The sequence below is a fragment of the Struthio camelus genome, chromosome 9 (assembly GCF_040807025.1).
Source record: "Struthio camelus isolate bStrCam1 chromosome 9, bStrCam1.hap1, whole genome shotgun sequence".
NCBI lineage: Eukaryota > Metazoa > Chordata > Aves > Struthioniformes > Struthionidae > Struthio > Struthio camelus.
Genome location: NC_090950.1, coordinates 2,157,304 through 2,173,030, shown reverse-complemented (window position 1 = coordinate 2,173,030; position 15,727 = coordinate 2,157,304). Strand labels below are relative to the sequence as shown.

The 15,727-nt window shown below is 62.9% G+C and overlaps 2 protein-coding genes across 2 annotated transcripts; both read left to right on the top strand.

The window, feature by feature from the left end:
• The first annotated feature begins 2,073 nt into the window (after nucleotides 1-2,073).
• On the top strand, nucleotides 2,074-10,134 carry LOC138068156 (maestro heat-like repeat-containing protein family member 7). The gene is made up of 15 exons (XM_068954230.1): nucleotides 2,074-2,125; nucleotides 3,241-3,395; nucleotides 3,890-3,984; nucleotides 4,194-4,319; nucleotides 4,431-4,510; nucleotides 4,969-5,089; nucleotides 5,418-5,504; nucleotides 6,309-6,413; nucleotides 6,835-7,015; nucleotides 7,457-7,566; nucleotides 8,097-8,246; nucleotides 8,452-8,606; nucleotides 9,018-9,165; nucleotides 9,779-9,966; nucleotides 10,055-10,134. The coding sequence occupies exons 2-15, from the start codon at nucleotides 3,242-3,244 to the stop codon at nucleotides 10,065-10,067; spliced, it is 1,713 nt and encodes a 570-aa protein (XP_068810331.1). The 5' UTR covers nucleotides 2,074-2,125; nucleotide 3,241; the 3' UTR covers nucleotides 10,068-10,134.
• A 592-nt stretch (nucleotides 10,135-10,726) lies between these two features.
• On the top strand, nucleotides 10,727-15,506 carry LOC138068158 (maestro heat-like repeat-containing protein family member 7). The gene is made up of 7 exons (XM_068954231.1): nucleotides 10,727-10,835; nucleotides 11,304-11,441; nucleotides 11,942-12,118; nucleotides 12,747-12,902; nucleotides 13,197-13,298; nucleotides 13,659-13,761; nucleotides 14,352-15,506. The coding sequence occupies exons 1-7, from the start codon at nucleotides 10,818-10,820 to the stop codon at nucleotides 14,516-14,518; spliced, it is 861 nt and encodes a 286-aa protein (XP_068810332.1). The 5' UTR covers nucleotides 10,727-10,817; the 3' UTR covers nucleotides 14,519-15,506.
• The last annotated feature ends 221 nt before the right edge of the window (nucleotides 15,507-15,727 follow it).

The following is a 15,727-nucleotide window of genomic DNA, read 5'->3' as shown; positions in this document are numbered from 1 at the left end:
TAGAGGAAGGGGGAGAGGAAGAGACAGAGGAGGCCGAGGAAGGCTAGGGCAATGCCAAGGGCAAGGACGAGAAGGGGACAGGAGAAGACGGGCAGACAGTGAGGGACCGGAATGTTATTTCTGTGGCAATGTAGGACGTATGCAGAGAGAATGTCCCCTTTGTCCAAGAAGGCCCCCAGGAGTAAGGAGCCCCCAGGCAAGCGGATCAGCTTGGGAGGGTGGACAGTATTCACAATGACTAGAGACAGGGGAATCCAGAAACTCTGAGGAGAGAGAAATGTTTAGCATATTGTGTACATCTTCGAGATGCTGTCTCTTAGGGAGATACCTGCTTTTTCAAGAGCTGCAGACAAACTTCCAAAAGAGCAGTACCATCTTCATGTTTGCTTAACAGAAGGATTATCCTAGTTAAGGCGGGCTTATCTCCTTCAGTGTTCTGCCTTCAATAACTAAAAATGGTAACATAACTTCTTGTTTGTCATAACGCACTATTGGGAACGGGATTACAATCGAAAAAGAGGAATGCCTATACTTTGTGCTTCACGAATTAGTGCCCGGCTGCAAAAGCACAGCTGCATCTCAGTTCTTGAGTCTCCAAACCAAATCCCTGCAGTAAGGCTTTCTTAACAACCCAGCAACACCTGGGTGCCTTTTCACACCTGTGGTCAGTCACAGCCAGGCTTCTGCCCTCAACCTTCTTCCATTGTGCGGATGTATTGCTTGGCCACAACGCAATAAGCAGAGAGAGTTCCACTTCTTGGAATAGGTGCTAGCATGCCACACTAGAAAGCACAGCGGTGCCTCTGTCAACATCAACACCTACCAGTGGGAAAAGAGCCTTCTAGGCTGAAATCGACTCACGTATGAAGGTCAAAGAACACCAACTCAAGGGTTTGGAAAAGAAAGAGTGCTTTTCTCCTCAAAACAAACAAAAAAAAACCCTCAGTTTTCATACAGTCCTCCCAGAGAAATTGCTCCTTGAGTTCACACGAGGTTAGCTGTTTTGCTTTTGTAAAACACAGGGAAAAGGTTTTAGGTTTTACAACAATTTCTTTTAGACAACGGGCAGGCATCCTTTTCCAGCTCCAACCGTGCCAGCTGAACGGGCCAACATCCTCCTACTTGCAGGAGTGGAGGGCATAATTTCTACGCCGTATAACGTGCTCCAGCCTGAAGCAGTCCAGGCTGCTCACCAGCTCTTTGCCTGACGTCCGTGTGGTTTTCCGCCCACTTGGGAGCCCGGCCACGGCCCCGGGTGCCAGCAGAACTGGCAAGGCCAATAACCTGTGCCGTGCAGAGAAGGGGCCAGGTGCCGGGCGGGAGAACGCTGCCCGGAGGCGGCGGGGCTGCGGGCAGAGCGAGCGGCTCTCTGCAGCCGCCTCTTCTCCACAGAGCCGAGCTGCAGCTTCTGCTTGGCGCCAGCAGCTGCCGCGGGCGGGTGGAGAGCCCGCCCCCCGCCCGGCCAATCGGGGAGCGAGGGGAGGCAGCGAGCGAATGGGTGGCCGGGAGGGGCGGGGTGAGCCGTGAGCGACACGCAGGCCGCCCAACGGCCGCCCGGCGGGCTGTCCCTGCGGCCGCGGCCGGGGCCAGCGTGGCGCAGGGCCCGGCGGCGGCGGCCTGCTGCGTGCGCGGGGGCCGGGGCTGGCCCGGGCGGGGCCCGTGGGCGAGGGGCGTGCGGCGGGGGCGTCTGCGCCACGGCCGCGCCCCAGCAGCCTGCTGCGCTCCCTGTGCCGGCGCGGGGGGCCCGGCTGGCGCCCCGTCCCTGCCATGGCCCCGCCCCTCCGCCCCCGGCCCCGGCCCCGGCCCAGGAGTTGGGTGCTGCCGTGGCCCAAAATGGCGAAGCAGGCGATTCCCCCTGAGCGCAGGAAAGCGCTTTTTCCCCGCGAGGGCGGTTAAGCAGTGGAGCAGGTTCCCCGAGAGGCTGTGGAGTCTCCGCTGCAGGAGAAGCTGCAAAGCCGCCTGTGCTGGTGTGGGGCAACGTGCTGTAGGTGCCCCTGCTGGAGCGGGGCTGGAGCAGAGCATCTGCAGCGGTGCCTGCCACGCTCAGCTGCCCCAGCACGGCCCGGTCCTGCCCTTCCTCTGCCTGCCGGGGTGGGGCGCGAGGGGGCCCGGCGGGAGCGTGAGGGTGAGCGGCGGGGCTGCAGGGTAGGGGGCTGGTGCGAGGGGGAGGGCGGCTGGGGAAGGGGTTGGGGCTGGCAGTGGGGGTTCGGGCATCTCCCTGGGGTTGGTGCTTGGGGGCTGGTGTTGAGGGCAGGGCTGGGGACGAGAGCTGGCTGCATGGGGTGAGGGGTTGGGTGAGGCGTGGGGCGAGGTTTGGTGGTTGTGCTGCGGGTTTCTGGTGCTTGCTGTGAGTGTTGGCTAGCTTTGTGGGGGAGTGGGCTATGGCAGGGGTGAGGGCTGGGGTGAAGGCTAGCATTTGTTGTCTAGGGCTGAGGGTTGGAGATGCCGGTGAGGGCTGGAGCAAGAGTTAGGGAAAGGGGTTGGAGGTCTGGGTTGTGGCTGGAGGGTTAGAGTTTGGGGTGAGGGATGAGAGGAGGGGATTGGGGCAAGAGGTACGGTGGGGTCAGGTTTTGAGGTGGTGCTGGTGGTTAGTGGTGAGCAGGTGAGTGCGGCCAGGCGTGGGCAGCCGGGGATGAAAGAGGAGGGAGCTGGCCATGCGGAGCCGCGCGCGGCCCCTCGAGCTGCCTCGCCCTGCCCTGCCCCAGCTCCCTCCTGCCCGGGGCGGCCGCGCTGCGGCCCTGGAGCCCCTGGCGGTGCCGGCTGCTGCTGCTGGAGCAGCTCGCGCAGCAGAGGTGACCTCAGAGCCGCCCCCGGCGGGGCCATTGTGACCCCCCCCGTTGTGACACCGGCAGCGCTGTCAGGTGCGGGCAGTGTCCGGGCAGACGGCGACGGGAGAGGGCAGGAGCGCGTGGAGCTCGAGGAGGAGCCCCCGAGCGCAGCCGCGTCTTTCCCTGCCGCCCCGGCAGCCCCGCGGAGTCGAGGCGCTTGCCGAGGCCTTGCCAGCTCCTGCTGCGGGTGAGAGCGACGGGGCGGCCGGGCTCGGCAGTGCCACGGGGCTGCGGGGGCCCTCGGCCGCGGCGGGGGCAGGACCTTGCGGCAGGGGCTGAGGCGCAGGAGAGCTGGCTCCAGGGCTGGGGCGGGCGTGGGGACCTTTGACTGCGCTGCCCCCACCCCCGTGGGGACCCTCCCCAGCTCTGCATTAAACAAGTGTCCCCCTCCTGCCTCTGCTCCGTGCCGCAGGATGGCGGAGAGACCCCCCAGCCGCCCGCGGGTGGCCTGGGAGCAGGAGTACGGCTGCCCGCGCCGGGCATCCCAGGAGCAGGACAGGGTTGCCGAGGAGAGCAGCTCTGCCTCGAGGCCCTTGGAGGGGTTCGAGTCCCAGGCGTGGCGGAGAGGTGAGTGAGCCCCCGTGGGGCTGGGCCGGGCTGGGGTGAGGGCCGGGGAGCGCACCCTGCTCTGCGCCGGGCTCCCATCTCCCCAGCACGTGGTGTCGGGGTGCCCGGGGTGGTGGCACAGCGGTGCCCGGATGCCAGGGCCCGCTCGGGGCTTGGGAGCTGGCCCCAGCGCAGCATGCGCCCAGGAGGGAGAGCGCAGATGGACGCAGCTCCTGCTGCCTGGGACGGGCAGCGAGCGGCAGCTCCGTGGCAGGAGGAGGGATGCTGCCCGTCTGGCAGCACGTTCCCCAGCCTGGTGCAGTTGAGGTTTGCCCTGCCTGGCTGGCTGCAGCAGGGCAGCCCATGTGCTGGGCACCGTGCAGCCTTGAGCAGCCTGGGGGAGACTGCGTGCCCGGGAGCAGGCCCATGGCTGGCCGGCGGGCAGAGCTCACTGCGCGGCTCTCTGCTGCCTGCCCTGCATCTCTGCAGTGCTCCTGGCTCTCTTCCTTTCTCAGGTGCAAGGTTTTCCATCAGCAGCTGGTCCGAGCTGTCCAGAGAGGATGAGGAAGCCTTGGACTTCATCCAGGCCTTTGTGGGTGGCCGAGAACAGGTAAGTGCAGCCGTTTCCATGGGGGCTGTGCCTGGGTCTCCCTGCGGGTCCGCCCATGTCTGCTGGCAGGCTGCTGGGGAGGTGCTGGCTGTGCAGAGCTGCTGCCGTCCGAGGTCCCGCCCAGCACTGCAGCCCCCTGGCTGCTCTGGTCCTGCTGGCCTTTCCTGTCCCCTCTCGCGCTCACTCTGTCTCTCTTCCCCGTCTGTCAGCAAGAGGCGCAGAAGCTGAAGTTTCTAGCGTCCATCGGCACCCTCTGTGGAGGCAGCAGCGCCAAGACCTTGTCCTGGGGCCTGGAGGTGTTCTGCTGCCGACACGAGCTGGCCGAGCATATTGAGGTGAGGGGAGAGGCAGCAGGTGTGAGGACAGGGGCAAGGCCAGCTGGGCCCTGGGTCTGCTGGTGCTGGGTGATGGCAGTTGCCGCGCTGACTGCCGGTTGTGCTGTGCAGGTGCTGCTGGAAGAGGAGCCCTTGGAGCGCCTGGGCACAGCGGTGCGCCAGCAAGCCATGCTTGCTATCACGGCAATGAGGTAGCTAGCAGAGCCCCTGGTTTGGCCAGGACCTGTGCACAGCATGTGCCTGATGGCACCGTCCCTGGCTGGGAGGTGTGCACCATGGTGGGAGGAGGCTGGCGGTGCTGTCTGCTGCGCTTCTGCTCTCCCCTGGCCCAGGCTTGTCAGTAGGGCAGATGGGAGGGCAGAGGGTTGCCTGCTGCAGCTCCCCAGGGCCCCTTGGCTTGTAGTGCAGAAGGGGAGGCAGGTGGTAGAGAAGGGGGGAGGCCTAGCTGCCTGGGCTCTCCTCTGGCCCTGGGCCAGTTCATGGAGGGAGGAGGTGCCTCCCTGCAGGGCTCCCTCACGTGCTCTCTGTAGCAGCCGGGGGACTCCTGCCCCAGCGGCCCACAGCCACCTCCCCAGGGCATCCAGGCACTGCTCCCAGCACCAGTGTCCAACAGGCATCTCTCTCTCTCTTTCTCGCTCTCTCTTTGCAGTGCAGTGGAGCCGGTTCTGGAGGGCAAAAAGAGCAGCCTTCTCCATGCCTGCTTCAAGAGTGTCTTCTTGCTTCCTCCAAGAGAAGACATGGAGACCGTGGACATGTCCCTCTACTCCAAGGTAGGCGCTGGGTGAGCTACAGGGAGCCCGCCAGCCCCTCTGGGCTTGCCCCTGGCTTCGCTGTGCTGAGAGGTGACTGTCAGCTCCAAGGCTGGGCAGGATCTCAGCTTTGTTTTCCCACCCTCCTGCCTTCATGCCCTTCCCGTGGGCTGGGCCATGGGTAGTGCCCAGGGGCTGGTCCGTGCACAGCAGGTCTCCTGCCCTGAGGCCTCTCGTTGGCCCGTGCAGGGCAGCGGGTGTCCTCGCTGGGCAGCAGGGGTTCAACTGAGTCTGCTGTGGGTCAGAGGCAGTGGGGAAGGAATGCCACAACCCCCTGTCCTCCTTGCAGACCCTCGATGCCATGGACAACATGTTGGAGGTGCTGGTGCTCAAGTCGGCCACTTCCAGCCTCCTGGAGCTGCAGAAGATCTTGCAGGTGTGGCATTTGCAAAGAGTGGGCTGCATTGGGCCTGTTCCTCAGCCCAGAGGGAAGTGACACCCTCGAGTGGACATTCCCCCCCCGAGTGCCATGTACAGGCAGCACGCAGCAGGCAGGGGGCGTTTCTCGCTTGGGTGAGGGGAGGTTCCCCACTGGGCTCTTCTGTGAGCCCAGTGTCCCCTGGCTACAGCCCAAGTCCCTTCCCACCCCAAACATCCTCCAGGCTCTTGGGAACACCTTGCCCCCATGAGCACTCCTGGGCCACCTCTGCCCCCAAAGCTCTCCTTGCACCAAAGCAGTGGGAGGAATGTCACCCTTCTTCTCTAGGCACTGCACTGATGGCAGCTGGTGCTGCTGCCCCCCTGCCTCCGCGTGCCTTGTGCTTTTCTTGCCAGATCGGAATGGGGCAGAGACCCACTGGGAGCTGCCCGTGCTGCAAGGGGAGCCGAGCCCGGAAGCTTGGTTCTTCTGCATGCCAGGAGGCCGGAGGCCAGGCTGCCCACTGCAGACCCCTAGGGAAGGTGTGGCCTGAAAGGCCTGCCATCCTGAAGAGGGCACCCGGGGCCATGTGCATGGCCAGGAGCAGAGGCTGGGAGGGGGCTTGGGTGTGGCTGGCTGCCTGAGGGCAAGGTGGGCCTTGCAGGCTGGGGCCTGTAGGGGCAGGAAGGCCATTCCAGGCTTGGCTCTAGCTCCGAGGAAGCCTTGGTGCACTGTAGGACTGCAGGCAGGCGCTTAGCAGAGCTGCTTCTGCTGGAGTGGGCGTCAGCTCCCCGGGCAGAGCAGTAGCCTTTCTCCTTGCAGATGCTGCTGCCCTTCACCAAGACGGAGAGAGCAGCTGTGCGTGAGAGGGCCGTGGGGAGGATTGGGAGGCTGAGCAAGTTGCTGGCCAACTATTCCTCGCTGGAGGTAAGGAGCCAAGTACCGTGCAGCCCCCGCTTTGGCCCTTTGCAGCAGCCCAGAGCACAGTGCAGCTCAGGGGGTCCCTCGGAGGGAAGCGTGGGCACAGGTTAAGGCACTGAGCAAGGCTCTGCCCTGAAGCAAAGCTCTTTGGCCCTCTCTCCATGGGCTTTTCTCTGCAGTCCCTTTGTCGCAGGAGCCAGCTGTGCCCCCAGCCCTGTGCAGGGGAGCAGTGCGCGCGGAGCATGATGTGAGCCGCAGCCTGGCAGTGCTGCCTTTGCTGGGCTGCTGCTTTGGGAGGCAAGGCCTGCAGGGCCCTCGAGAGCTTTGGCTCCGCTGGGATCCATGCCTGGGCAGAGTCTTGGCTTCAGGGCTTTGGTGGCGACTGCCTCCCGTCAGCCCTTCTACCTGTCCCACCCGCCTTGCCCAGGTGTGGCACCCCTTTGGAGGAGTGGATGAGAGCCCTGCCTGCTATGGGAAGATCCCCGTGCCGATGCTGGGACAGCTGGTGGGCTGTCTCATCCTTTGCTGTGCTTACGAGGACGCGGAGACCAAGGGCGGGGCCTTGGATGCTCTTCATTGCCTCTTCAGATTCGTCGTGCAGCGAAAACGTAAGAGAAGCTGTGCTGGGCTGTGTGCTTCTGCACGCGGCCACGCTGGCAAGACCGGGGAAGGCATCGCACTGCCTCGGCCCCTCTGCTCAGTGAGGCAAAGGAGCAGGAGGCGCGGCTGATGTAGGAGCAGGGGAGCGGGCTGTTAGTACCTGTCCTGGATACCACTGGCCTGGAAAACGCTCAGCAGCCCCTGCTCAGAGGCTACGGCTTGTGTCGGGCTTCGCACCGGAAAGCCCGTGAGGCTTTTGGTACCCTTTGAAGCAGTTGCCCTTCTCTGCCCTGGAATAGGCCCCGACCCTCCCTGGGAATCCTGCTCCCCATCCATTCCTGGCATGCCCTTTGTCTCTGCCAGGCTGGTTTCTCTCTGACGCCATGAGTCTGCCACCTGCAGCTCTGCATGACTCCTGCTGACCGCTGTGTCTTTCTGCTGCTGTTCAGGCCGGGCGATGCTGCAGGATGATCCAGAGTATGTGGAGCCCCAGAAGGAGAGGGAAGCCGACAATGAGCTCTGCCTTTCGTGGACGAGCAACATGAGCGTGATCATGAGGGTGAGGAGCACTTCCCTTGCTGGGACTGTTGGCCATGGGGTCCTGAGGAGACGTGGATGAGCAAAGGGATGCCTAACGAGTGGGGCTGAGGGGGCCTTGGGGTTGATGCAGAGGTGGTGGTGGAGAAGGAAGCAGCTCTGAGTGGCACCTAGAGTACTGGTTGCTGCCTGGTAGCAGCCCTGCTCTCACTGCTGTGTCTCCCGCTGTCCCTGAGCGGGGACTAGCCAGAGGCTTGGCTCCAAGAGTCCCAGCAGCAGCTGCAGCCTGCTGGCCACCGGCAAGCTAGGGTTGCCTGCAGAGCCAGTGCACTGTGAGCCTGCTCCCGAGCATCCTGCCTTGCCCTGGTGGCCCTCTGGCCACATGCCCCATGCTGCTGCTACCCAGCACAGCGCGTGCTCCTGGCTCTCCTGGGCCACGGTGCCAGCACTGCCCCGCACCTCTCTCCAGAGCCACATCCACTGCTTAGCTAAGCAGCAGTAGTGCGGCACGCAGCGTGACATTTCTTCTCTCCTGGGTCCTTTCTGCCCCAGCTGTTTGTGAAAAACCTGCAGCCTTCCGAAAGGACAGACGTCATTGTCACAGCCATCGAGGGCATGAGGAACTGCAGCACCTACAATACGGAGGTGGCTTCCCACATGCTGACCATGTTCCTGCTGGACGCTTTCTCTGTGCTGGAAGATGTAAGGAGCCTGGGGCTGGCGTGCATGGGGCTCGACCCTCTGGGGCGCTGTTTCCCCGCCGAGAGCCAGTGTTCTTGGGCAGCGGAGCCCCTTGGAAGGCAGCAAGGAGCGGTGGGAGTGGTGGAGAGGGAAGGAGAAGTGAGTGGGAGCTGGGGTATTGGCTGCTCTCTGGGAGCAGCCTCACCGTCCGCCTTGTGTCTTCCAGGTGCCACGCATCATAAGGTGCCTCTACAGGAACGTGAAGTATGTGAGGGAGCTGTCGGCCCGGGTCACCCTAAACAAGACCCTTTGCCAGCTGGCCTGCTTGGAGCCCAGCGAGGTGACCGTGAGCCTGCTGTACTGCTCGCCACTGTGCAACAGGTATGGGGCCCGTCAGCCTGGACGGGCTCCAGTGGCTCATTGGCCATGGGGAGAAGGGCCCAAAGAGGGCCAGAGGCAAGCAGATGGCCAGCACACAGCTGAGGGGCAGGGCCCTGTGTCTCGCCCAGCGTTTCCCAGCCCTGGTGCCTCAAGCAGGCCTTGAGGAGCCAGAGCTGAGCAAGTGTCCCTGCCTTGAGCCGCAGAGCGCAGCGGCTCTGCACGCTCCCTGCCGCGCAAGGGGCTTCAGCTTGGTCATGTGCTGCCTGCCTGGGCAGGACCCTCTTGGGGCTGCCAGGGAGGAGGGGGTGGGCAGGGGCAGGGCTGGCACACAGCTGGGGACCTCCAGGGCTGGCCCAGGCTACGGTGCTGCGGCCAAGGAAGTGCCACTGACAAGGCGCTCTGGGCCTGCAGCACTGCCGTGAGCATGTGGAAGGTGCTGATGGATAAGCCGATGCTTGCGCCGGACATGCTGCGGGAGCTGCTGAGCTTGCTGGAGGAGCGGCCACTGCGCAAGCAGTCCAGCTCCGACAGGGACAACAACTGCATCCTTCCGCTGGCCGTGAGTTAGGGGACGAGGCCTCCCGTGCCCCCAGGCTGGTGCCTGCCTCCCTGGGCCCCCTCCCCCTCTCCGCTGCCCGTGTGCCCCCAAGCAGGGACCTCTCCTGGGCCCATGGCTACAACATGGCCAGCGCCAGGCCTCCGACTGTGCCAGCACACAGGGCTGCCAAGTGCTGCCTGGCCTCTCTGCACACCAACAGCCAGGCTGGCCATGCCCAGGAAATCTCCATCCGACACTGTCCCTGCATCCGCCGACCTCGCTCAGCAGGCTGGAAAGCCAGGGTCGGGTTGGGGGCAAGGTGAGGGGCAGGAGTAGGGCTCCTGCAAAACCTGGGCAGGCAGCACGGCCTGGGACAGGGAGCCTGGCCGAGCGTGCACGCTACACGAAGCCTGCCGAGGTGATGGTCATGCTGAGGCAGGAAGGCTCATTGTGTACAACCAGGAGCTGAGGCCCAAGAGCCTGCGGGCGCTGGCCCTGGTCAGGCAGCCAGGCTGAGGCCTCCAGCTGCATTTCCCATGCTCCAAGGCTGTGCTCGAGCCTCCCACCTGGAGGGCTGTGGAAGCATGCCGGGGACTGCTCGGGAGTGAGAGGTGTGACTGGGTGTTTTCTGCAGGCAACGAGGGCACTGTGTGAGATCATCCGGGAGCCCGTCTGCCCAGAGGCGGTGAAGGCGTTTTTCCCCCAGCTCTTCCTGGCGCTGCTCTTGCAGATGGTCTTCACAGCAGAGTTCAGCCACCAGGAAGCAAATATCTTCTTGAGGGAATGCCAACGGGATGAGTCCCGTCCCACCAGCCACGTCAGGTGCTCGATCCCGCTCGCCCTGTCTCTGCGCTGCACCTGGAGGCAGGGCCAGGCTGCCAGTGTGACCTGGGCTTTGCTCTGCATGCAGGTGCGCCGTGTAGGCCATGAAAAGTCTGCTGCGCTGCGCCCACTATGAGACCGTAGCCGTGGCTGTTGAGAGGAAGGGCGGCTGGGACCTATTTCTGCATGCGGACACCTCGCAGAAGGGAGTGGTGGTGCTGGCCAGGTAGAGCCCTTTCCGGCCTGCTCTGGCCCAGCACCTCTTCCCTGGCTGTGGGGTGTGCCTCCCCATGTGCTTCTTGGTGGGGGAGGGGGAACGCCACTTCTCCAAAAAGGAGGCTGCAGCCTCAGCCCTTGTGGCAAGGGCTCGCCCAGCAGAAGGGCCCTGGGAGCTGCCATGCTGCCCAGCTTGGAGAGCTGCTGGGGGAGCAGGTGGTGTTAGGAGCTGTGGGAGAGGGTCGTGCGCAGGAGAACCTGGGGAGGGCCCAGGGGCACAGGAATCCAAAGCGGGCAGGAGAGGGGATGTGTGGGCAGGCCATGCCGCCTGGGCAGGAAGGCTGTTTCTCCGGTCTCCCACCAAAAGGAACGTAATGATGCCTGACGCTGACTTTCTAATGGCAAGGTGTGGTAGGGCAAGAGCAGTGCTCCATGAGCAAATGCTGCTGGCTGCAGGAGCTGCGTGCCAAGCAGAGCGATGCCAGAGGAGGTTTGCCTGCTCGGCTGAGGCCCAACACTGCCTTCTTGCCTCTGACAGAGCAATGAGGGGGGCTGCCAGTCACCTGCGTCGCTGGATCTTCCGCCAGCTGGCAAGGCTGCTGAGGAGGGAGGACCAGTTTCATCAGCTGCCCGTCATGGCTTTCTTTGTCGAGGTGGGCCTCATGGCAAGCAGTGCCTCTCTGGAGGGGCCTCTAAATGCTGTGCTCGCTTGTGCACATGCGTGTGGGGTGATGCTAGTGAATGGAGCTGGGGCAATGCATACGCTCCTGTTAGTAGCCCCGGCCTTGGCTCGTTTCTGCTGGGCGACCACTCGTAAGCACTTGTATTTCGTGCCTGCTTTGTGGCAGCTGTCTGTGTTCAATTGCTCCTCCAAGGGATGAGAACAAGAGGCTGCGGAGGGTTCAGGGGACGGGAGGAGGAGGCGAGCAGTGTGTGCAGTGTGCCGTGAGGCGCGGGGCTGGGAGCAGGGCCCAGGGGTGTCTGCACAATGCCTGCTGTGTTTGGGCTGAGCTTTGTGAGGGCCTGGTGCCCTTGCCCTGGATGGTGGGTGGGATGGAGAGCTGCACGCTGCGGGCAGTGCTGCCGGCTGTGCCAGTCTTTCAGTGCTGTGTCCATTTCAGCTGCTGGAATGCCCTGACCTTGCCGACATGGATGAGGAGGTCCTGCCACTCGTCCAGGGTTATGCGCAGAGTGAGAGCCTGGAGATGCGCAGACTGGCGTTCAGAGGCCTCGTGGCCCTGTTGAATAGACCCAAGATGGTGAGGAGGGGGGCAGGCGGGTGAAGCCATGCTGGCAGCCTGGGGCTTGACAGGAGACACTGGGTCAGAGAGTGGCTTGGACTTGGCTGGCAATCCGGAGGTGTGGTAGCTGCTCCCAAGTCTCCGCTGCCCCATTCGTCTGCCCCGAGTGTCATGCCAGGCCCTTGGCCATGCTGCACAAGGAGAAAGGCACCAGTGCCCAGCGGGAAGATCTGGGAGAGGGACAATGAGCTGGAGCACAGGGCCGGGCTAAGGCAGCCAGGTGCTCCTGGGCCTTGAGGCAGCAGCTTTGCTCCCTACAGAGGCCAGTGCATGCTGAGGGCCCCCTTGGAGATCTGTGCCCTGCACTGCAGCCTCTGTGCCCAAGGCCTGCGTGTGTGCAGAGCCCTGGCCCTGGCCACTGAGCCCTGATGGGAAAAGAGCAGGCAGAGCACTTTTGGGCGGGCGGTGGGGGGGGTCTGGCCTTGCTCCCCACAAAGAAAGTTGTGTGTTTCCCACAGAAAAGGAGAATGCAGAGCCTGCTCCCAGACAGCATGGAGTGGCTGCAGGATGCTTGCAGGGAAGTGCGTGTGGGAAGCCTGATGCTGCTGAGAAACATCCTCAGCTACCTGGAACAGAAGGGCTCCAACCCGATTGTTCTGCAGCTGGCCGAGAAGCTTCTGCCTCGCTTTGATGACGTAAGGCTGATGGGAGAGCCGGGGCTCTGCTGGTGTGTCCGGGGGTCCGTATGCGTGGTCTGGGTGCTGTGTGCCCCTCTGCATACGTGCCTGTTGGCACGTCCCCACACAGGCCCTGCTGTATGTCAGGAAACCTTTTGCCCTGTGGTTCTCAGCCCATGCCCTGTGCTGGCCTTGGTGTCCGGGGCTGTGGGAGTAGAGCAAACCAGCCCCCTGTCTGCTCTCGGCTGCTGCGTCTCGTGCTTGACTGCGTGCGGCGCTTGCCGTGGCCTGGGGCAGCGATGAGCAGAGAGGTAGGAGCAGGCTAGAGAGCGAGGGAGAGGCCGTGCCGCGGGGCTGTCCCTTTCTGTCCTCTTGTTGTGTGCGGGGGCCCTGATGGAGGCCTCAGGAAATCCAAGAAGCTCCCTCCAGAGGGAGACAGAGCCCAGGGAGGCTTGTCGTGCTGCTGCCGACAACCCTCATTGTCCAGGCTGCCTCAGCAGAGGCTTGTCCTCAGCTCCGACCTCTGGCCGGGCTGGGGGACAGTTGTGCCCGGAGAGGACGAGGCCTTGCAACGGTAAACGCTCTTGTCGGGCCCCATTCCTGGAGTCGTTGCTGAGGCCTCCCCTCCTCTCCTCCCTGCCTGCAGGAAGACAGCAGAGTGCGAGAGCTCTCCATGCTCCTCTTCAAAGACCTGCTGGAGATTGTGGTGGGGAAGAACAAACGGAACCTGAAGCAGCATGCACAGAGGAGCCTGGTGCCGCTCTTCCTCCACATGAGTGACAAGGTGCAGAGAGTGGCCCAGGTAGGGAGCAGTGTTTTGGGGAAGCAATGCTGACATGCCGTGGGTGGAGGTGAGCAGCAAGGCAAGGGCTGCTGCCAAGTGTGCCTTGGAACGCATGGCAGCATGAGGTGCAGCTTCCTGTGTGCCGAAGGACAAGGCAGAGCTGCCTCTGCCTTCAGGGAGGGCCAGACCTAGTGGCACGCTGCGTCGTGCCATTTGGGGCTGGGAAAGGCTGGGAGCCTTGCCAAGACGAGGGGGACCCAGGGTGTCCTGCCGTGGCTGCGGTGGCATCTCCTGGTCTCTGTTGCTCTGCAGGCCTCTCAGGAAGCCCTGGTGAGCGCTGCACAGTTCCTCAAGTGGGAGGAGCTCAAGCAGCTGGCCAGAAGAGCGGAGACATGGAAGATCGGGGAGTGCGTGGTAAGGACGTGGCCAAAGCCCCCGGGGCCGCGGCGGGATGAGGCCTGCCGCCATGGCCAGTGGGCAGGGTGCACAGCTGTGCCCCTCACGCACTGCTGCAGCCCAGAGCCCTCTCCTCTAAGTGCCCGCTGGGGTGCTGAAGGGGCCCCTGGCCTGGCTGGGCCTTGGCAGAAGCATGGCGGGGATCTCAGCACCCACAGGCCCCGCTCTGCCCTCTGCTCCCTCTGAACCTGGCTACCAGCCAGCTTCTAGCTGGGAGGCGTGGGCAGGAAGGAAGAGGAGGCCGGAGCTGGGAGGAGGGACAGGCCTGGCCTTCTGGGGAGGCTCGGTGCCAACCCCCTGTCCTTGTGCTGTCTGCAGCTGCTGAGGGACAGGAGCAGAGCGGAGCAACACCTGCGCCAGAGCCTGCCTTACCTGGAGAACCCGGACGCATCCTTGCGGGAGGCAGCTGTGAGGTTCATTGGTGAGCCACAAGCCCAGGGCCATGCCTGCCCACCCAGACGGGCACACAGGAGGGTCTTCAGTCCCTCCCACCGTCCCTGGGTCCTGCACCGTGGGGACGGGGCTGGGGCCAGCCTTGCCCAAGGGGAGCAGGCTGCATGGCCAAGCTGGCAAGGCCAGAGGGGAGCTGTGCTGCTGGGGGCTTGCTGGGGAGTATGAGGGGTGAGCGGAGGTGTTTGCCTAGGGCTCATCGGGCAGCAAGTGAAGAAGCGGAGGAAGGAGAAGGTGCAGGAGCTGTGCACTGGTGAGTGAGAGCAGCGCTGTGTCAGGCAGCCCTGGCAGGGAGGAGGGAGGAGGCTGGGAAGTGAGCTGCAGTTCACTGGCCTGCCCCAGGTGAGGAATGCTCTGTGTCCCTATGTGGGGGAGAGCAGGGGGTATTTGGGGCGCATCTGGGGCTTGGCCGACCTGCAAGTGCCAGCTGATCCATTTGTCCTACCTGCTGCCTCCTCCGCATGGGAAGAGCTGAGTGGGGCTGGCCCTGCCTGGGGGGGGATTCCTGGGATCTCTGCAAAGGTGGGAGTCTGTTCTCAGCTCGGTGCCTTTCTCTCGCAGCCCTCCAGCCCCTGGAAAATGATGCGGAACCTTTAGTCCGTTGCCTGGTGTCACAGACCATCATGAACCTGAGGGTGCCAAGGAGAACATCAAGATTCCACCTCGGAGCACTGTGTCCCTGGCTCCCGAGAGCATGGGCGAGGTGGCACCCTCCCGCCAGGACGTGACTCTGTTTGAGCAGAGCTGACGCAGCTGTGCCAATGCCATGGTGCTGCACACCACGGACACACACACGCAAGTGTGCTGGAAGGTCTGGCTCATTGCTGGCATCTCCCGCAGCCCCAGGACAGCTCGACTCCTCAAGCACAGCCCCTGTTGTGCTGCCGCTTCATGGCTTTGTTGGGCTTCCCGCAAAGATACAGCCCCGTTTCCTCAGCCGGAGTGAGTGTTCTTTTTTTAGGGAGCCAAAGGCAAGGGGCAAAACTTGCTGCCTGCATGAATCTGGCTTGTCCTGGGGGGGACGGGGTGTCCACTTGTTCCAATATGCCAGGCCAGCGTAGAGCGGCCTGACACACTTTGGTTTTGCTGCAAAGCGTCAACTGCTCTGCTGGCCCACAATAGCCAAGGGAAAGGGGGAGAAAAGCTTTGGCCTCCCCTGCCCTCTCCAGTCACCCCAGGGCAAGAGCAGGCCCCCGCTGTCTTCAGGGCTTGCATCTCAGGTGGAAGGGCAGAGCTGGGGTATGACATGCAGCTCTGTTTCTATCGCCACTGCCTACCCTGCGCATGCAGGCCTCAAGGCCGAACCGTCCATGAACTCCAGAATCATTGCTGAGCATGTAACGGCCAAACCCATTAAAAGCAGCTAATAAAGATACACACTAGCTCATGAAGTAGACTGCAGGGGACAAGATGGGATGCACCTGGGTTGGGGTTGACCTCGGAGGAGATAAGGGACTGTGGGAAACAAGGACATGGCAACCAGTGTGGGCTGAAGGCCAAGACCAACCAGAAGGAGAGAGACACCAACCAGAAGGAGAGTAAAGAAGACTCAGTAAAGAAGATTGGGGGAGACCTTCCCTGGCAGGTGGGAAATAAAACTGTAAAGGGTCTAATTAGGCCGGAATTCCTTTGTTCAAGGTCCCTCCCTGGAGGCACCCAGCTCCAGCAGTTACTATGCTGCACCATCATTTAAAGAAATAAAATTTTGCTGCTAGATGTGCGTGAGGCTCTGCTTCTTGGAAACCTAGGATCAAAGTGTTTGCACAGCACTTTGGCACCCCAGATGGGAGTGTAGCCAACCACCATTGCACCCTCTTGGCTCCAAACATCCAAATTTAGAAAAGGAAAAGGAACAAAAAGGAGAAAAAAGCCGTTACAGTCAAATCGATCCCTAGCTAGTTAGCTGTCCCTTTATGTCAGGATGATTGTCCATCTTA